Source organism: Papio anubis, chromosome 7 (genome assembly GCF_008728515.1).
Source record: "Papio anubis isolate 15944 chromosome 7, Panubis1.0, whole genome shotgun sequence".
NCBI classification, from domain to species: Eukaryota; Metazoa; Chordata; class Mammalia; order Primates; family Cercopithecidae; genus Papio; species Papio anubis.
The window spans coordinates 155,622,104-155,644,310 of record NC_044982.1 but is presented as its reverse complement, the minus strand read 5'-3'; the positions used below and the strand labels follow the sequence as shown (position 1 = coordinate 155,644,310).

The following is a 22,207-nucleotide window of genomic DNA, read 5'->3' as shown; positions in this document are numbered from 1 at the left end:
ATACGGATGGTCCTTCACTTAAAATGGTTCACCTTAGGATTTTTTGACTTTAAAATGGTGCAAAAGTGATACACATTCAATAGAAACCATACTCTGAGTGTTGGTCTTTTCCCAGTATGATACTTCATGCCGGGCAGCAGCAGTGAGCCACAGCTCCCGATCAGCCACATGATCATGAGGGTAACCAGTACTCTATGGCGTGCGGTGAGCTAGATGATTCTGCCTGACTGTAGGCTGATGCACGCATTCTGAGCACATTCAAGGTAGGCTAAGCTAAGCTATGAGGTTTGGTGGGATAAATATGTTAAATGCATTTTCAACTTACATTATTTTCAGTTGATGTGTAGGATTTATCAGGGCATAACTCCATCATAAGTTGAGGAGCGTCTGTAGCTAAGAAATTTATTCAGAAATTTTTCTATTCTGTAGAAACTAGACAGCTCTTCACAGAGGATGAGTAAACCGATTCTTAGTATAGCAAATGAAAAATTGTTTTAAAGCATGCACTGGATTTTACTTCCCTGCTTAAAACCCTCCAATTACTGTTCTATTTTCAATTAAACCTAACCTTCTTGCCATGACCAGTCTCTTCCCTACCCCAAGGCCATCACTTCCACTTGCTACTTGCTCTTCCCGTTGCCTGGGACATTTCTCCCTGTTCTTGACATGCCTGACTTCTTATCTTTCAATGCTCAGCTTAAACTCATCTGGACAGGTCACAGCTCTGAGTATATCCTCCCTAGCACTTCTTTCATGGCATTCATAAGATAAAAATGTGTACTACATGTCATCTTCAAGAAGGCAGGAATTGTGTGTTTTGTTCACTACACATCACTAGACTTGAAGACAGCAATAAAAACTATTCTAGGTAAAGTATAGAAAAAAATTGTTTAAATACAGCATTCAGCAGCCTAACAGACGTTTAATTAAGAGTCCTCAAAGGAATGAGGAAAAAAAAAAATAAAGAAAAAATGGCCAAAAATTTTCCAAATTTGATGAAAACTATAAACCCAAAGATTCAAGAAAATCAGTGAATTCCAGGCACACAAATATAACACTTCCCTAGGAAATACCATGACTGTATAATCAGGGGATATAGTCAAAGCAGCCAGAATTTTTAAAGCCAGAGGGGAAAAAAAAAAATTCTTCGATTGGAAACCATGCTAGTTAGAAGACAGTAGACTAATATTTTTAAAGTATTGAAAAATAACGCTCAACGTAGAATTCGTTGCCCAAAGAAAACATCTTTCAAAAACAAAGGTGAAATAAAGGCTAAGACATACAAAACCTAAATACAGTCATCCCTCAGTATCCACGGGGGGCTGGTTCAAGGACCCCATCTGTTACCAAAATCCATGGATGCTCCAGTCCCTGATACAATATGGCATAGCATTTGCATATTCTATGCACATCTTCTCATATACTTTAAATAGTCTCTACTTATACCTAATATAATGTAAATGCTATGAAAATAGTTGTTATGCTCTATTTTTATTTGTTTATTGTAGTTACTTTTTATTTTTTCTTTTTTCCAAATATTTTCAGTCCATGGTTTGTTGCATCTACAGAAGCAGAAACCATGGATACAGAGGGCTAACTACTTAATTCATTACTAGCAGAACTTCCAGACATGGAAATTTTTTTTTTTTTTTTTTTTTTTTTTTGAGACAAGGTCTCACCCTGTTGCCCAGGCTGGTGTACAGTGGTATGATCTCAGCTCACTGCAGCCTTGACCTCCCAGGCTCAAGCAGTTCTCTCACCTCAGCCTCCCAAGTAGCTGGGACTACAATTGCATACCACCACACCCAGCTAATTTGTTCACCATTTTGTAGAGATGAGGTCTCACTGTGTTGCCCAAGCTAGTCTCCAACTCCTGAGCCCAAGCAATCCGCCCACCTCAGCCTCCCAAAGTGCTGGGATTACGGGCATGAAAGGAAATTCTTCAAGCAGGAGAATGAGACCACACAGAAATCTGGATCTATACAAAAGAATAACAAGCACTGGAAATGCTATCTACATGAGTGAATACAGACTCTTATTAATCAACTGTAGAAAGCAAAAATAATATAGAACATATAACACATAGAAGTAAAATACATGAAAACACCACAGAGGCTGAGAGGGAAGATATAAATATATATGATTGAAAGGTTCTTTTTACTCTACATTAAAGTGTGTATCACTTGAAGGTGGATAAGTTTAAGATATATAATATACATACTAATGCAACCACTTAAACACAATGAACCGTTACAGCTAACAAGCCAACAAAGCTATAAAATGCAATCTTTAAAAATAAGGCAGGGCCAGGCACTGCGGCTCATGCCTGCAATCCCAACACTTAAGAGACCACGGCAGGTGGACTGCTTGAGCCCAGGGGTTTGAGATCAGCCTGGGCAACATGGTGGAACCTCATCTCTAAAAAATACAAAAACTACAAAAATTAGCCAGGCACGGTGGCGTGCGCCTGTGATCCCAGCTACTCAGGAAAAAGACAAGGAACAAAAGAGTTCTGAGACAAAGAGAAAATAAGTATCAGGATTTAAAGCTAAGGATATCAATAATCAAATGTAAATGTTCCAAACACCCCATTAAAAGACAGAGGTTAAGTTGGATTCAAAAGTAAGACCCAACTATATGATGCCTACAAGAAATCCACATTAAAACTAAGATAAAATGGGTCAAAAGTGAAAGAATGGAAAAATGTATCATGTTAACATTAAACAAAAGAAGGCTGAAGTGGCTACATGTTAACAATATCAGACAAAGTTGATTTCAGAGCAAAGATTACCAGGAGTAAAGGGGGGTCACTGCATAATGATGAGGGTAGACTCATGAAGAGGACATGACCCTCCTAAAAGTTTACGCATCTTATAATAGACCTTCAAAATACATGAAGCAAATATTGATAGAAACGCAAGAAGAAATACACAAATCGGGCACGGTATACTGGTATACTCTCAGCATTCTGGGAGGCCAACGTGGAGCCCAGGAGTTCTGAGACCAGCCTGGGCAACATGATGGCACCCCATCTCTACAAAAAAAAAAAAAATAGCTGGGCATGATGGTGGATGCCTATAGTTCCGGCTACTCAAGAGGCTGAGGCAGAAGAACTGCTTGAGCCTGGGAGATCAAGGCTGCAGTGATCCAGGATTGCACTGCTAGAGACTCCCATCTAGGTGACAGTGAGACTCTGTCTCAAAAGAAATACACGAATCCACAATTATAATCAGAGATGTCAATATTCTTCTCTCAATAATTTATAGAACAAGTAAATAAGAAATCAGTAAGGACACAGACAACTTAAACAACACTACCAACCAACTTGACCTAACTGACATTTAAAAATACTGCCCACAACAAATGCTGAACACACATTCTTTTCAAATACAAACAGAATATTCACCAGGGAAAACCATATTCCGGACCAGAAAACAAGTCTCAACAAATTTAATGGGATTCAAATCATACAAAATATGTCCTCTGACTACAATGGAGTTAAATCACAAATCAATAGCAGAAAGGTACCTGAAAATCTCTCAGGTGTTTGGAAATGTAAATGACTCACTTCTAAATAAGCCAAGGATCAAAAAAGAGTCAAAAGGGAAATCAGAAAGTATTGTGAACTGAATGAAAATGAAAACTACTACTAAATTTGTGAGGTTCAGATAAAGCAGCACTGAGAAGGAAATTGGGAGCACTAGCTAACTCTATTAGAAAAGAAGGTCTCAAAGCAATCACCATAGCTTCCACCTTAAGAAACTAGGAAATAAAAAAAAACAGGAAATCAAAAGCTGATTCTTTGAGAAAATCAATAAAATTGATAAACCTCCTGCCAGATTCATCTGGGAGAAACGACAGAAATTACCAATATCAGGAATAAGAGCATGACAGAGAGAAAGATTCTACAGATATTAAAATGCAATACACGACTAGGTGCGGTGGCTCACACCTGTAATCCCAGCACTTTGGAAAGCCAAGGCGGGCAGATCACCTGAAGCCAGGAGTTCAAGACCAGCCTGGCCAACATGGCAAAACCTCATCTCTACTAAAAATCCAAAAATAAAAATTAAAACAATTATCCAGGCATGGTGGTGCACAGCTGTAATCCCAGCTACTAGGGAGGCTGAGGCACGAGAATCACTTGAACCCAGGAGGCGGAAGTTGCAGTGAGCTAACTCGCACTATTGCACTCCAGTCTGGGCGACAGAGCAAGACTCTGTCTCAAAAAAAAAAAAAAGAAAAGAAAAGAAACAAATGTAAACAACTTGAAGACAATACTTAAATGAAATGGACAAATTCCTTGAAAGACACAAACTATCAAAGCGCAATCAAGAAGAAACAGATAATATGAACGGCCTTATGTTGTTTAAAAAGAAATTTAATTTACAGTTTCAAATTTCCCTCCCCCCAAAATCTCCAGACCCATACTGCTTCACTGGGGAATTCTATCAAACGTTTAGGGAATTATACTAATTCTACACCAACTGTTCCATCCCATTCTGATGCCGGTATGGCTCTGAAACCAAAACCCAACAGAGAGATTATAAGCAAAGAAAATTACAGCCCAATATCCTTCATGAACATATAAGCAAAAATTCTTAATTATTTTGCAAAATCAAAATCAACTCCCAACATTATATAAAAGGGATAATGCATCATGACCAAGTGGGGTGTATTGGAGAAATGCGGGGTAGGTTTAAGATTCAAAAACCAATGTAGGCCGGGCGCGGTGGCTCAAGCCTGTAATCCCAGCACTTTGGGAGGCCGAGACGGGCGGATCACGAGGTCAGGAGATCGAGACCATCCTGGCTAACACGGTGAAACCCCGTCTCTACTAAAAATACAAAAAACTAGCCGGGCGAGGTGGCGGCGCCTGTAGTCCCAGCTACTCCGGAGGCTGAGGCAGGAGAATGGTGTAAACCCGGGAGGCGGAGCTTGCAGTGAGCCGAGATCGCGCCACTGCACTCCAGCCCGAGCGACAGAGACTCCGTCTCACAAAAAACAAACAAACAAACAAACAAACAAAAAAAACCAAAAACCAATGTAAATCACATGATTAATAAGCGTACTCAAGAGATAAATATGAGATCATAATGTCAATAGATTTTTTTAAGAAGTATTTGACAGAATCCCATCAATGCCTGATAAAAACTCTCAGAAAACTTGGATGTAAAGGGAAGTTCCTTAATATAATAAAAGATATCTGCGAAACATCTGCATCTAACATGATACTCAATAATGGAAGACTAAGTACCTTCCCCCAAGATTGGGAACCAGGCACGGACGTCCAGTCTCACCATTTACAGCCTATGCTTTCCTGGAGGTTCTAGCCAGTGCAATCGGGCCAGAAAAAGAAAAGAAAGGAACTAAGACTGGACAGGAAAAAGTAAAAATATCTTTACTAGCAGACAATCTGATTGTCAATGTAGAAAATCCAAGGAAATATACCAAAAAAAGCTCCAAGAACTACTAAGTACGCGTACCAAGTTTGCAGAATATAAGATCAATATACAGAATCAACTGTATTTCTACACAGAGCAGCAAACAACTGGAAATTGAAACTTTTAAAAACGATACTGTTTAAATAGCATAAAAAATATGAAGTACTTAGGGAACAGTCTGACAAGAGATATGCAAGACCTCTACATTGAAAACTAAAAACACTGCCAAAAGAATAAGGAAAATCTAAGTAAATGGCGATATATACCATGTTCACTGATCAAAATAGTACTGTTAAGATACCAATTCTTCTCAGATGGTCTATGGATTCAAAGGAATTCCAATTAAAATCTCAGCTGGCTGCTTTTTTTTTTTGAGATGGAGCCTCGCTCTGTCACCCAGGCTGGAGTGCAGTGGCACAATCTCGGCTCACTGCAACCTCTGCCTCCTGGGTTCAAGCAATTCTCCTTCCTCAGCCTCCCGAGTAGCTGGGACTACAGGCGCCCGCCACCACGCCTGGCTCATTTTTTGTCTTTTTAGTAGAGATGGGGTTTCACCAGGTTAGCCAGGATGGTCTCCATCTCCTGACCTCGTGATCTGCCCGCCTCGGCCTCCCAAAGTGCTGGGATGACAGGCGTGAGTCACCGCGCCCAGCTGGCTTTTTTTTTTTTTCCTTGGAAATTTAAAATTTGATTTTATACTCTTTGGGAGGCCAAGACGGGCGGATCACGAGGTCAGGAGATCGAGACCATCCTGGCTAACACGGTGAAACCCTGTCTCTACTAAAAATACAAAAAATTAGCTGGGTGTGGTGGCGGGCGCCTGTAGTCCCAGCTATACGGGAGGCTGAGGCAGGAGAATGGCGTGAACCCAGGAGGCGGAGCTTGCAGTGAGCTGAGATCGCGCCACTGCACTCCAGCCTGGGTGACAAAGCCAGACTCCGTCTCCAAAAAAAAAAAAAAAAAAAAAAAAATTTGATTTTATAATTCAAATAAAAATGCAAGAGAGCCAAAACAACTCTGAAAAACAAGTCATTAGAGGACTTAAACTACCTGACTCCGAGATTTATCGAAAGCTACAATAATCAAGAAATACAGACAAACAGATCAGTGGAACTGAAGAGTGTCCAGAAACAGACGCACATATATATGGGTTAGATTTTTGACGATACAGAGGCAATTCAGTGGGAGCAGCATGGTCTTCTGGACACATGGGGCAGGAACAAGTGGACATCCCGCGCCACAAATGAAGCCCAGTCCATGCCCCACACTGTATACAAACGGTGCCTCAAATGATCATACAACTAAATGTGAAACCTAAAACTATAACGCTTCTGGAAGAAAACAAAGGAGAAACTCTTTGTGACCTTGGATTAGGCAAGTATTTCTGACATCTGACACCAAAAGCATGATCCACTAGAGAACAAATAAGTTGGATTTTGTCAAACTTTAAAATCTCTGCTCTTCAAAAGACACTATTAAGAAAATGAAAAGATAAGCCATAGACTGGGATGAAATATAACTGATAAAGGACTTGTATCCAGAATATGTAATTTTTTCATCTCAAAACTCAATAATGAGAAATCACCAGCGAGGGGCAGCAGGGCTGGGCTAGTGGACAGCATTCAAGGAAGTGTTCATTAAAAAAATGTTTCTGGGTACATATTTATGGGGTACATGAGATGTTTTGATACAGGCATGCAATGTGAACTAAGCACGTCAAGGGGAATGGGGTATCTATCCCCTCAAGCATTTATCCTTTGAGTTACAAACAATCCATTATATTCTTTAAGTCATTTTAAAATGCACAATTATTGGTAAGCTTCTCAAATAGCTCCTGGCGTCCACACCCTGTGTGACCCCCTCCCTCTGAGTGTCAGCTGGACTAGAGACTCGTTCCTAACCACAGAATACAGCAGGAGTGAGGGAACCTCACTTCCACATCAAGTCATAAGAGATGGAGCTCTATCTTGCTCACACCCTGGGGCTCCTCTCACCCGCCTGCTCTGATGAAGCCAGTCGCAGGGGAGAGGCCTACAGGAACCCAGGCCCTCGGCCCAAAAGTTCTCAAGGAATTCAGTCTTGCCAACAGCCACTCAAGAAATGCCTCTTTGTGGCCTCTGATTCATTTGCGAATACGGTTACCAACAGGACCTTCCATTCTGGCTCCACTGACCTTAAAGCGATGGCTCTGGGAGTTCCACACCACCAGGTCGGGGAGGCCCCCTCGGCAGTGCCGGAAGTCAGCAGCCAGGCGCCTGCACACACCACTGAGCACAGGGCCCCCCAGGCAGGAGACAAGATCCTGAACACAAAACAGGGACAGTTAGCCACTTCCCTTGTGACAGAGAATGGAAATAGGCTACAGGGATCACGAGACGGAGAAAAGCTCAGTGTGTATGTAATTCAGTGCACATGGACCCCAGGCCCACCGAGCACTGTTCTGCTGCTTGTACTGGAGCCGCAGAGCCATGGCTGGAATCCCACTGGCAAGTGGTGGGAGACTGGTCCTCCTGTGGTCAGTTTCCAGGCTTCTGCCAGTGTGGCCATGCTGGGGAGCGCTGAGGAAAAGGGATGTGGAGGATGCACTCAGGAACATGACAGCACGGCCTCACAGAGCGCAGCAGTTGAAGGAACACGGGAGGTAGCCTCCCTGCCTCAGCCACAGGGCAGGCCAAAGCAAGCTGTCAACTCAGGGGTGGCAAAGGCATAGCTGGGGCTTTTCTAACACCCTCGTATGTTTCCATCACTAACAGTGGCATCGGGGCAGGGGGGATAGGATATTCTCATATATATATATATGTATATATGCACACACATGCACATATTTACATATACACACGTGTGTGTGTTTTGATAAAGTTGCTGAAAAGACAGCACTGGGGTGGCGTTACTTTCTGAGCAAATCCTGCCATGCAGGTGAACCATTACCTGAGCTTGCTGAAGAGACGTGAAGCGATCCCAGCTGACAAGGGAAGCCACTCTGCCCTCCTGCTCCTGCCACGTGGCTGCCACCCAGGCCCGCAGGCTCTCCGCGGGGGCATCATGAATCAGCTGCAGCCTGGCCTCGAGGGCCGGGCGTCTGCTTGCGAAGAAGCTGTCTGTGCACAAGTCCAGGGGGAACGCCTGTGTCACAGGGAAAGCAAGCTGTCACACTGTGCCTGCAGAGAGCTGTGGTCACCAGAGGACTCGTCAGTGCCTACGAAACTTGGAAACCGGCCAACCAACTGATACATTCTCTCTCTCAAAAGACAAGTCAAAGTTAATTGATATAAAACAATTTACTAAACTTGTTTTTTAGAACAATAATTTGCAAAAACAGCTATTCGCTGAGCTGGGTGGACCTCTGAGCAGGCAGATGTGCCCATGTCTGTGAGATCCTTGCAACAGTGCCTGCGACACGGCAGGTGCTTGGGAGGGCTGACGCTGACGCTACTTTATACCAAAGGTCTAAATGTAAGGTGGAAGCTAAAGTTTAAAACTTGATATATGTACATCTTAAATTCTATTAATCAGATTTTAAAAATAAGTTATCACCTTGACCTGTGGATGACCCAAAGGACCGTAACAGAGATGGTTTCTGCTGGCTGTGGACACACGGTGTCCAGGGGCGTGAGCCACGGATGTGTGCAGAAGGACCTCCTCGTGGGGCAGGGGCACTGAGTACCTGACAGGCGTTTCTGAAGACATCCGGAATCCCATCCATGAAGATGATGTCCCACAGGAGGAGGCCACACAGGGTGCTGAAGGTGGACCCTTCACCATGAATCCCTAAGGTCACACACACGAAAAAAAAAAATGTTTTATCTGTCTCTTCCAAAACACCACCATAACCTACTGCACACTCAATTTCAAGAAAATAATAGAAATATTTCAGATTCAGAAGCAAATCCTGTTTTTATGCCATTCCCAGCTCATTTTATACAGTATATATACAGAGCCTTAAAGGCAAAAATCTTAATAATCATAGAAAAATTCAAATGAACATTTCAAAGTCACAAAGCAGTGGTTCTCAAACTTTAGTGAATAATCTAAGAAACATGTTTAAAAGAAAAATAAGCAGATACCCTCCTCAGGCTCCGAGGGCTGGGACTTAGCAGGGCTGGGCTGGCACTGAATCCCCATGCAGGCCCTGGCGCAGGAGGTCCCTGGCCACCCCTGAAGAAATGCTTCCCTGAGGGGACCTCCCAGGAGGCCGGCAGCAGCCACCTCCATTCTTGGCCTCAGCAGGTGCTGCTGTGATGCACCTCGTGCCCCGGGCACTACACTGCCCTAGCCCAGTGCTTCCAATAGTCAAGGCTTTTAGAGACCTCTGGCCTTAAAGACCACCCGCTTCAGTCCCCCTCATCGTGTCACATAAATGTTTTACTGACTGGGAGATGACTTGAGAGACAGAAGTCAGGTGCTGAGGTCACAGAGTCAGAGACAAGATCTGGTGTGGGATGAAGGGCTCAGCCTTGGCACAGCACACGGACCCGTGTCCCTGAGCAAGCCCCAGCTCATCCAGCTGCCCTCCAAGCCCATGCTTCTCTGCACATCAGCACACCGGACAAGGGAGGAGGCCGCATGGATGCCTCTCCCCACAGGACCACTGGCCAGAGGAGGTGCTGACCACCAGAGCCTCATCCTGACATGCCAGTACTGGCAGCGAAGCTCCTCTGGCTGGTCCCACCTTGACATGTACAGGCCCCAACCCATCTGCACCAGACCACAGTGAGCGGGGTGGGGGTGCTGTGAGAGCAGAGAGCAGGCAGCCACAGCCTGTCATGCCTGCCGGGGTCACCTCTGTCCTGCACTTCTGAGGCTGTGCTGCTCTGTCCTGTCTTCCTCAGTTCTAGCTCCTAATCCCTGCAGCCCGTCTCAGGGATTCAAAAGGACAGCGGTTCACTCAGGGCTCCTGGCTGTTGCCAAGTCTCCCAGGAGGACTTTTCTTCCTAGAACACTTCATGCTCTTTCCCAGCCAGGAGTGGAGCTGGGACCTGATTTCCAGTCAGCCTTCCGTCCTGCTGAATACACTGATGATCAGGCAGGAATAGAGAGGCCAGATCATTTCTGAACTCCTTTTTGTTTGTTTTGTTTTGTTTTGAGACAGGGTCCCACTCTGTCACCCAGGCTGGAGTGGAGTGGCAGTCTGGGCTCACTGCAGCCTTGACCTCCAGAGGTCAAGAGATCCTCCCACCTCCATCTTCAGAGTTCAAGTGATCCTCCTGCCTCAGCCTCTCAAAGTGCTGGGATTACAAGTGTAAGCTACCGTGCCTGGTTCGTTCCTTAACTCCTAAGCGGTCCCTGCTGTGCGTTTGTGTTCTAAGTGAAATCATTTTTGATGCAGTCCTTCTGAGTAATTCAGAAATCACCTCCCAGAAGAGGTTGAGATCACTCTGACACAAAATTCCCTGCGGCATAAAGCCTGGCAGCCAGAGTTCAGCTCAGTTTCACTGCATTGATTTTAATCGGGGAAAAATAGTTTCTACTCTGGGAAAGGAATCGTGTGTTTTTCAGGCTCATGGCTCAACTGCAAGCATTTCAGCGCTCCCACGTCCCAGCCTGCTTCCTCCTCCAGCAAGTGTCCAGTTTCCATGTCTCTTGGGGCCTTGAACGGGCATTCTATTCTTCTATTTCTAACCGTTTCAGGCCTACTGTATCTCTCTCTCTTCACTGGCATTTGCAAGTCTTCCCCAATAGCATCACCCTTCCCTGTAAGTAATAAAGATATTATGTAGATGAATCTCAACACTCATCAGAAAGAACCTGGGCTTTGTAAACTCCTATCTTGTAGTTGTCTTTCTATAGTACTTGTTAATCTTCTGAACACTCAGGGAATACTGAAATCATGTCCTGATTTTCACACATTTGAAAATATCAGTGTTTTTAACACTGGTAACCCTACAGCCCGGGCACAGGGAGAGTCCTGCCAGACGCAAAGGGCGGAAGGCTCAGTGGCTGTTCCCAAAAGCTACTAGCATGGGCCGCAGGGCCCCTGAGAGGGTATCTGGGGCCAGCTTCTAAAATCCCAGGGGAAGGGGCAGGAGACAACAGAAGGAAGACTGAATGGAACTGGGTGGGCCGTGGGGTTGAGCACACTGCCCCCACCCCGCCCCCGACTTCTGTACAAAAGCTTGTGCAGTATCTTCCATAACAAGAAGTTTTTATAAAAGAAAAAAAGATCAGAGCCAGGCCCTATGGGACAACTACCCCTGACCTACTCCCTATCACTGATAAGGGGAAGAATGGGAAGAAGACATCCCCAGCCCACAGCATCTTCCACTGTGAACAGAGGACGGAGAGAGGACAGCAGCCCACCGCTGACAGCCCATCCAGTGCTGCTGCTCATCCACCCAGGGCCGGATGCCACGAGAGGAAGCCTGCTCAGTTACCCTGGTCAAAGCCACTGCGTCTGTAATGAGCCAGTGCCAGCTCCTCCACGGAGCACAGGACCGTGGTGGGGTCAGCGGCCTCCCCGGCCTCCATCACAAACACAGACTTGCCCATTCCACGCTGCGGGCACAGCCTGCCCGTGATGGTCACCTGAAACAGCAGCAGAAGAACATCTGTCAGCCTCAGGTCAGCAAAAGTCCCTGAAAACCTGCCTCTAGCATCCCAAGGACTGACCTCCCTAACCACAAAACCAGTCACTAGCAGAGCACACGGCGTGGGGCTCACACACGCACACCTGCGGGGATGCGAGAGCTCGCTGGCCGGCCCTGGGAGAGCCTCAACCACCAGAGCTGCTCTACAGGCCCCCAACGAGTAAATGAAACTGGAAGATGCTGAGAGGCCCCATTCAGAAGATCTGTCACTCAACCCAGGGTGTGACACCAAGCAGCCAAGTCTCCTCAGGGAGGAGGGCGACGGGGAGACTGGGAGCAGTGGCCACGCAGCCGTCCAGAACGAGTTTTAGATGATTCCGAGTCTAACAGAAAACACACACTCAAAACAGCTCTTAGGTTGCTTGTGCCCCAGAAAAACCAGGCACACACGCCCAAGTCCAAAGCACCCAAAGGCTCTTTCCTCACGTGTTTCACATCTTGCACAGCCATTTCTGGGAGCTGCTGGAAGAGGCGCCTGAACTTTTTGCAGCTCGGAGACTCCCGCAGGCGCACGGCTCGCTGATAGAGTGAAAGGCGGTGTCCCGTTCTGACTTCCGGATCCGCCAGCCCCTCTGTGATGCACTTGATAGTCTGGCAGAGAACATGGTCACACATCAGGCTCCTAGAAAACCCCACGGCAGCTTCCACCCGTTTAGTTTGACAGAAAAGCCCACTGTTTATTATTGAATTTTGCTGATTAGCAAATAAGCAAACAGCACCTCTAGAGATTTAGGCTGTTTCCTTAGATCTTATTTTGACGCTTTCAATGCATCCGGCAACCAGAGCCTTCACAGTCAACGTGCTGGAGCGTGACTGGGCTGTAATCCAGGTGGACTGCAGATCCCAGCAGCCGCCCCTCACAAAGGGTGCGAACTTCAGGGATGCCTGACTTTACAGGAAAACTTGGCTCAGTGGTTCTCAGGACATCACCTAGGCAGCTTTGCAGGAAAACATGTGTCCCACCCCGGATCCACACAATGAGAACCTCCAGAGCAGGAGCCCAGCCGTGGCGGGGCGGGGAGCGGGGGGGGGGGGGGCACATCAAAGCTCCAGGTGAATCTCATATGCAGTCAGGCACCATGGAGCTGCTTCGGATTCCTTATTTACAGGGACAGGAGCCAAAGGTTTGGAGGAGTTACAAGTATTTCCCAAGGCGATTCAGAGTTGGACAAATCAACAAACAAATACAGAAAGCCACAAGGAGATACCACTTCACACTTACTAGGATGGCTATAATCAGAAACATGGAAAGTAAGTGCTGGCAAAGAGGTAGAGAAACCGGAACCCTCACACATTGCTGGTGGGAATGTGAAACCGGTGTAAACACTGTGAAAAACAGTTCCGCCACTCCTCAAAAAGCTCAACACAGAATCGCCACAGGACCCAGCAATTCCACGCTCAGGTATTCCCAAAGGAACTGAAAGCAGGGTCTGAAAGAGGCTCCTGCAGCACGCTTAAAAATGGCTGAAAAGGTGGAAGGAACCCAGCGTCCATCGACCGATGAGTGGCTGGGAAAATGTGGTATCAGATGCTACAGTGGAAGTGTGTTCGGCCTGGAAAAGGAACGGAGGCCTGACACGTGCCACGATGCGGGTGAAGCTCAGAAACATGATGCTGAGCAAAATACGCCAGACGCAAAACCACAAATATCGTAGGATTCCACTTCAATGAAATGAATGAAATGAACGGCACAGTCACAGACACAAAAAGTAGATGAGAGGTCACCAGGGCTGGGGGAAGGGAAAGCGGGGCGTAGTTGCCTAATGGCTGCAGTGTATCTGTTTGGAGTGATCAGTGGAGAGGCAGTGGTCACACGTTTTGAGTACCATGAATGCCACTGAACTGTACACCTAAAAATGGCTAAAATGCCAAATTTTAGGGATGTTAAATTTATTTTACCACGATAGAAACATAAAAAGTGAAAGAAAAAATAAAAACCAAGAAATTGAAAATCAGTGAAGGCTCAAGCCATCCGGAGTTGGGTGGCTGAAAGGAATGAAGATGGGAGAATGAGACTCTGAAAGGCACCCTGTTCGCTGGCAGAAGACGGTGCCGGGCAGTGGCAGCCTGGCCTCGGAGAGGGAGGGCCCAGCTGGCTCCACCTCTGCCCTGGCCAGGCCTGGGCTGGCTGCAGGGCACTTTGCAGGAACAAGCACTCAGCGAGGAGATCCCTTCCTTGGAGACTGAGGTAAAGATGAAAGAACACTAATGAAATAACAAGAGCTGTGAGTGTGACCAGTAAGACCTCTGGGAACAGGTTAGGAGGAACCAGGCTTAGCTCAAATCTCAAAAATAAGCTCAGTGGCTTGTCTACCCCCTAGCAGAACTGTGAACGGAGGGGAAATCTGCACTCACTTGAACTTTTATTTCATTGAAAGAAAGGTGACAAACACAAGCTTTCTCCTTCTGTATTTGGTTCTGGGCTACCAGATGCTTTCTCTTGCTATTTCAGCCTCAGTAAACACCGAGTGGTAAGGAAGCCCCACGCCCTCCTCCATGAGAGGAAATAGCTTTACTGGCTCTTTCCCTGATACTTTAGGTAACAAGGCACTTTTTCAGTTTACGGCAATAAAAACAAGATGTCATATTTCCTATCCCGTGGTCATTTTTTTCCACCTCTACATCACCCCGATTCACTTAATGGGCCACTGAAAAAATCAAAAGCTCCCAGAGGCACAGTCCCCTCCATTCAACTCAAATGCAAGGCTGGAAGAGAGACAGGGTGGGGCCTGCTGGCGGCCACACAAAGAACCACTGTTGCTGCCTAGCCCAGAGGCACAGGCTCTGCGGCCTCACCCTGCCTGCCTGCAGTGGCCACAGAATCCCTGCGCTTCCAAGTGCCCCTAAGGTCGCCACCACAGGGAGCACTGGTGCCTGCTCAAGGTCAAACAGCGCTTCCCAATGGCAGAGCCAAACACCTCACAGAAGCACAGAGTCACGCATAAAGGACCTGCAGTAAGACAAGGAAAGGAACGATTTCTCGCCAATCTTTCTACCTGGAGACCTGGAGACCCTGTGCCACAAATGAACAAAGTCACCATTTCCAAAACAAACGCCTTCCTTGAAGGCACTTGCTGACGGCTGAGTCGTCTGACTCTCCGTCTCCCTTAATTCCTACATCCTGATTCCTAAATCCCAGCACAGAGTCCACAGCCGGCCCATCTCGCCAATCAGCGGAGAGAAGACAAAAGCTTCCGTCGCCCAGGCTGAAGGCTCCGTGCCCAGGCTGCGCTGGCATCCCTGGCGTTTTGGGGTTGGGAGAACACAGACAAAAGAAGAATGTTAACGAAAGAAATACATGTTGTAAGATTTTAAGGCATTTAAGTTTGCCATATTTTAAAAGCTGATTCCAAAATGAAAAGGCGTTTCAGGTGTGTTTCATTACTGAGTACCGGTTCCAGGCGCTTCAAGTGCTGGTGTAAGTTCAGGGCCAGCCGATCCCACCATCGGCCTCTGCTGTCAGGACAGTAAATTCTCTGAGACAAAAGGCTTTCAAGTTCTCTGACGGCTTCCTATTGTAACAATAACAAAGAAAGCTCGTTAGATTCACAAAAAATCCAGCTGTAATGACATTTACAAGCCCATAGGATTGGTAAAGCCTATTTATAATGCGCATCTTTCCGTTCTACAATGAGGCCAAGGACTGGGAACTGACAGGACAGGGACTTTGAGGTGCCTTACTTTTCACCGGGTCCCTGCCGGCTGGTACTGGGGTACAGACATCTGTGAGTGCTGCAGAATGTTCTCTGCAAACCAGTCAACCAGTGCAGAGTCACACGGAGTCAAGCTCCAGGCAGCTGAGCACTGGTCACAGCTGGCAAACCCACATACTTCTGGGAACACAGCAAGTCACAGGACCAACTGCAAGAGGGATTTGGGGTGGGCAGGAAAGGAATTAGGGGTGTCCTCATACAAACACTTCAACTCAACAGGGAGACTCTCTGGTCTTAGATTATGTACAGACTGTTCGGTCATTCTGTTTGTTCATCTTCTGTGGCTCATGGACGTCTTTGCAATATGGAATGACTTACCACAAAAAAATGCGTAAACCCCCATACACATGCAAGTTTGAGATTCACAGATTTCCCCAAAGCCCACCCATCGATCCCCTGGGATGCACAGACCACACGCCAAGAACCCAGCTTCGCACATCCTCTTTGTAAGATCCCATTTTCTTTTCTTCTTGTTTTTCATACATATATTTTTGACTATGCCTGGTCTGGAGATAACATTTTCAATATAGAAATATCAAACACAACATAAGTGAAATCTAGCAATTTCACAAAGTTTAGTATAAGGATATGACAGATTTCTGATTTGTGATTATAAATTATCTCCAGACAATCCATGAGAGCTGACAGGGAAGAGTCAGGAAACGGGAGATTTCTCCCTCAGAGATTTCTGGGGACCTCCCAAGTCTCACACGGAGTTCTGAAAGAGACTCAGGCTCAGGCTGCAGACCTGTGGGGCACCCCCCAGGATGCTGGCCGCCACCCCCAGGCCGTCCTGGGACACAGATTCATCAACACACAGGCAAACAGAACAGCTGTCCGTCTTCACCTTCTTCTCTATACTAATCCAAGAGACAGCGGGCTGCCTACATTAAATATGCCCTCGTTGGCCAGGCACAGTGGCTCACCCCTGTAATCCCAACACTTCAGGCCCCCCACTTCAAAGCATCAGAGGTCAAGGTGGGCAAATCACTTGAGCCCAGGAGTTGGAGATCAGCCTGAGCAACATGGTGAAACCTCACCTCTACTAAAAATACAAAAATAAGGTAGGCATGGTGGTGCACGCCTGTAGTCCCAGCTGCTCAGGAGGCTGAGGCAGGAGGATGACTTGAGCCGGGGAGGTAGAGGCTGCAGTAAGCTGAACCGTGCCACTGCACCCCAGCCTAGGTGAAGAGTGAGACCCTGTCTCAAAAAGACAAAACAAAACAAATATGCCTCCCTTATATTACTGTGTGCTAACCAAATAAGTAGAAAATGCTGATCCCGACAGCTGTCCCTTATTGTGCTTAACGCCGTCAAATCAGTAATGGGGCACGGGGGAGGGGAGGGGGACAGGGACCTGTGCTCTAACCTCATACATGTGAAGTCTCTGCAGTATTTCCACAAACAGAGACAAAATCCTTGTATAAATCCACCCAACAGTAAAACACCGCAGAAAGAGTGGCAAATCTTCGTGGCATCTAAAATGAAGACATATACCAGGAGTTTAATAATTTGGTTAATTTGTTATAAGACAATAATAAGAAGTGACAAAGACTGAATTCCTATCTTTTAAAAAGATACATTCTAAATAACTTTCAGTTGTGTACAATTTTCTATACCACCAACCTACATTCTCACAGCCAGCTGCCACGTCCTAGGTCACTCAGACAGTGGAGGAAGATGAGAACTAGTCATTCTAAACCAGGGTCAGCGAACTCCGGCCCACAGCCAAACCCAGGGCCTGCCACCTGATTTTCTACGTCCTGCAAACTAAGAATGATTTTTACGTTTTTAAATTGTCAAAATAAATCCAAGAGAATAATACACTTTGGTAGACGAAAATTATATGGAAACCCAAATCCGATGTCCACAAATGAAGTTAACTGGAACACAGCCAGGCTCATTCATTTGCATACATACTTCTTGTGGCTGCTTTTGCGCTACAACAGCAGAGTAAATTTGGTGCCACAGAGACCATATGGCCTGCAAAGCCTAAAATATTCACTATGTGACCTTTTACAGAAGTTTATCAACCTCTGTTTATAGTAATCTAACTTCCTGTGATTTTTAAGTCAATATTATTTCTTTATAAATATACAGTTGACCCCTGGACAACATGGGTTTAAACTGCATGGCTCCACTTACATGCAGATTTTCTTCTGCCTCTGCCACCCCTGAGGCAGCAAGACCAACCCCTCCTCTTCCTCCTCTGCAGCCTGCTCAATGTGAAGTCAACAAGGATAAAGGCCTTCATGATGATCCACTTCATGAACAGTGAATATGTTTTCTCTTCCTTATGATTTTTTTTTTTTTGAGATGGAGTCTCACTCTGTCACCCATGCTGAAGTGTGGTGGCGCGATCTCGGCTCACTGCAACCTCTGTCTCCCAAGTTCATGTGATTCTCCTGCCTGAGCCTTCTGAGTAGCTGGGATTACAGGCACCTGCCACAACACCCAGCTAATTTTTGTATTTTTAGTAGAGATGAGGTTTCACCATGTTGGCCAGGCTAGTCTCGAACTCCTGACCCACCTCGGCCTCCCAAAGTGCTGGGATTACAGGCATGAGCCACCACGCCCAGCCCCTTATTTTTTATTTATTTTATTTATTTATTTATTTTTTTGAGACAGAGTTTTGCTCGTTGCCCAGACTGGAGTGCAAAGGCATGATCTCACCACAACCTCTACTTCCTGGGTTCAAGCGATTCTCCAGCCTCAGCCTCCTGAGTAGCTGGGATTACAGGCAGGTGCCACCGGGCCCCGCTAATTTTGTATTTTTAGTAGAGACGAGGTTTCTCTATGTTGGTCAGGCTGGTCTCGAACTCCTGACCTCAGGTGATCCACCCGCCTCAGTCTCCCAGAGTGCTGGGATTATAGGTGTGAGCCACCGTGCTGGCCCCCTTATGATTTTTTTAATAACACATTCTTTTCCCTAGCTTACTTCATTATAAGAATACAGCATATAATACGTGTAACATATCCAATGTGTGTTAACTGACTATGTAATCGGTAGGGCTTCCAGTCAACAGTAAGCTATTAATTAAGTAGTGCGGAAGTCAAATGTTACATACAGATTCTTGACTGTCTGAGGGGTCGGTACCCCAACCCCTGCGTTATTCAAGGGTCAACTGTATATCCTAAATGATTTTTTGAAAGTGGCATCTGAAAATACTAATTTTTCTCAACACTATGTAACAACAAAGGAAAAAATGTCTTAAATATTGAAGATGTTTACCATTTTCAAACAAGATAAAAGATCATGTGCTGTGTGCCTGGAACTCTGAAGTTCGCTTGAGCTGTCTTGTGCAGAGTTTGTAACACCTACTTGAATGTCCTTCAGAAGAACACGCCTACCATGCTTCCCACATTCGTCCTGCTGCTGGCTTCCCTCACGTTTCAGTTCAGCTCACCAGTACTCAGGGAGGCCAACACCCCTACAGATGGCATGCGACAAGCCAAGTATGGGGTTGGCATGTGTGTTGCCCAGGGATCTGAGTTATATCAAATTCACTTTAAACCTTCAGACATTTCCTTCTATGGCACACAGCACTTTCACTCTAGGCAAAGCGGGTACAAAATTCAATTCCACAGCTGGTTTAACCACAGAGCAAAAGGAGTATATTCTTCATGAAGAAAGCTACTGTAAGTGTTTGGAACAACCTGGTCAATGTATAAATTTTGGCAGGCACCTAGAAAAACTCTCACCTCAGAGAAGGGTGGTTTTTCAGTCTGTTCCAATCCCTTTTTGCACACTGAGCGAGCTCCTTAGCTTCTTCCCAGTTCCCGTTGGCCATTGCGGAAGAAATGTCACTCAGCATGTGCGTGGCTGCTGCATATCTGGAGGAAAATGCCATCCAAGTTCCAAATAAGAATAAGCATTCCCATAGAATGACCACATCCTAGCCACTAGATCTCACTCTGAAAGGCAGAAGTGTGCTTTTTAAAATATGAGGGCCACTTAAATTTTATTCTAGTAATAATTTCTCTTAACTACATCACTGGAGTGGCCCAGAACGGATACAGAAAGCCCAAGTGGAAAGATAAAAACATTTGTGCTGTATCATTACATAACATGTTCCATTCTATCAATGTGATATGGATCAGCTCATCCTTCCTGATTCTGGCACTCATCCATTCACTCATTCAACAATGTGACAGCAAACATGTAAGCGACGTCAGAATTACAGTCAGACGTAGATCTGATGATTTAATCATTTACAATCAGAGCCAGCCAGAGGGGCGCTGCCCAAGCTAAAAGGATTACCTGGAATATTTCAAAATAACTAAGGGATGCTCCTTGGGAGATGGCAATGCTGAAATGTTACAACTTAGCTAAAGAAAGACAATTTTTCATCGCTCCTTTAGCTACCAAAACACAAAGACATTTGACCAGCAAATTCTGTTAACAGTTTGAGTACATGTTCATTGTATTTTGGTCTTATATCTAAAAGAAAAGCCTAAAGCACATAATACCAGTATGTACAAACACTGTAAAGTAAGAGTAAAGAAACTGCCTCCAAATGTCAAATTTTGCTCACAAATTCTTAGATCTAATTCTTTTATAATATGCTGCTCATTCAGTTCCATGGCTTCAAACACTGTCCATATCCCAGTGACTCTCAAAATGTTGACTTTTTCCAGGCCGGACCCATTCCCTGAGCTCCTGACGGCAAGTCCAATGCCACACACGACAGCTTCAACCAAACAGCTGAAGAGCACCCCACACACTGACGTCTCCAGCACCAATCCCCCTCAGTGGATGGCGCTCCACCCAAGGCAAAATACCAGAGCCATCCTTGATCCACTCCTCTCCTTCTCGCCCACATCAGAATCAAGTCTTGTCTTTTCTGCTTCCAAACTGCCTCACACATATTCACTTCTCTCCACTGCCGCTGCCACCAACCCAGTCCTGGCCACCCCCCCAATCTTAGCCAGGGGTCTCCTGAGTTCCTCCAACTCAGCAAGCTCTCTCCTGCCTCAGGGCCTGTGCACATGCTATCTCGTGGCCGGGACACAGGCACCCAGACCCTGACACGGCTACCTCATTCTCATCCTCAAGTCCCACTTCAAATGTCACCTCTCCAGGCCACTCTGTCGATAAAGAACTTCTCCAGCCTGCCTCTCAATTATCACAGCACTTCTCACACACTTGAAATATTGTTTATTTTCTATCTCCCCAGGGAAACATAGCCCCATGACGGCTGAGGCCCTCTCTTGTGCACTGCTACAACCCCTAACCAAGTCACATAATAGGTACTCAATACTCATTTGTACTGAATGAATGAGAAAAATTTTAAAAGGATAAATTATCTCAAGTACAGAGGTAGACAACAAGGGTTTCCTGGCCAGGTATCACATTACCAGATATTGTATACTATTACCTTTCCAGAAGTCAATTAAATCTAGTTTCATTTACATGTTAAGGCCCTCTGCTTAACCAAGGGAGTTTTCATTATTTTTATTATTTACAGCACACTTACTTTCTAGAAAGAATATGAGATGCCTTTTAAACTTGTCAACCGTGGTTTTGTCATAGAACTTGGGTATAACATTAATAATGACAATTAAAATAATAATGAACATGTAGTAGGCATTCCTCATAGGCCAGGCTCTAAGCACTTCCCATTCACCCCCCCCATGTCTATAAAAATATACTATTATTCTCCCCATTTGACAGATGAGGAAACTGGGGCACGGGGTGGGTTCACAGTTCATTGGTATAGAAACTGGAACTTGGCTTCAGAGTATACATTCTCACAAGCCAGAAAAACATAAAGCCAATAAAAACAAAAAAGGTAAAGAAGATATGAGACAACTGAAAACAGGGTAAGAAGAAATAGTCTTATTAGAGATTTTAACTAAAAAAGTTATTCCAACTGAACACAAATAAGATACTGAGCTTCCTGACAGCTAAGGTAAAATGGGCAAAATCAGATTATACTGACGCTGCCGTGATTCAAAAATTTCAGTAACTTACTTCTTAAAGCACATGGCTTTCCTAGAAACACTTCAAGGACTTTCCTAAAAGCAAACATCAGAATCAATTTTGGTTAAATTTGAGTCAGAAATCCAAATCAAGAATCAAAAGTGACATTTTGGGAAATCCAAATTAATTGTTTTTATCAAAGGTGTTTTTTTTAAGGAAATCCACATTTTTTTTCTGTAAGACCTACACTATTCTTTCTTTTCAAAACCTGCTTTTCAATACTGTAATCCCATTATTTGTCTGGCATCTATTACTATTCTTAATTAACATAAAATTGCACATATTTATGTGGCACAGTATGATGATACTTCAATGCATATATGCAATGTATAATGATCAAATTAGGGTAATTAGCATATCTAGCACCTCAAACTTTTCTAAAAATGTTTTAGAGATGGGGTCTCATTATATTGCCTGGGCTAGTCCTGAATTTCTGGACTCAAGTGACTCTCCTGCCCCAGCCTCCCGAGTGGCTAGAAATAT

General features: G+C 45.2%; 1 protein-coding gene across 4 annotated transcripts in view; it reads right to left on the bottom strand.

Annotated features, from left to right (window-relative positions):
* FAN1 (FANCD2 and FANCI associated nuclease 1) overlaps positions 1–22,207 on the bottom strand; it is a 34,375-nt gene that overhangs the window by 381 nt on the left and 11,787 nt on the right. For all 4 annotated transcript variants that reach the window (XM_009209826.4, XM_017960471.3, XM_017960470.2 and 1 more), the window contains exons 6-13: positions 19,444–19,575; positions 17,111–17,219; positions 15,421–15,540; positions 12,455–12,619; positions 11,816–11,966; positions 9,109–9,212; positions 8,373–8,567; positions 7,618–7,746 (exon numbers count right to left, since the gene is read on the bottom strand). In XM_009209826.4, coding sequence (XP_009208090.2) covers positions 7,618–7,746; positions 8,373–8,567; positions 9,109–9,212; positions 11,816–11,966; positions 12,455–12,619; positions 15,421–15,540; positions 17,111–17,219; positions 19,444–19,575 — 1,105 coding nt within the window. The remainder of the gene's footprint in view (positions 1–7,617; positions 7,747–8,372; positions 8,568–9,108; positions 9,213–11,815; positions 11,967–12,454; positions 12,620–15,420; positions 15,541–17,110; positions 17,220–19,443; positions 19,576–22,207) is intronic.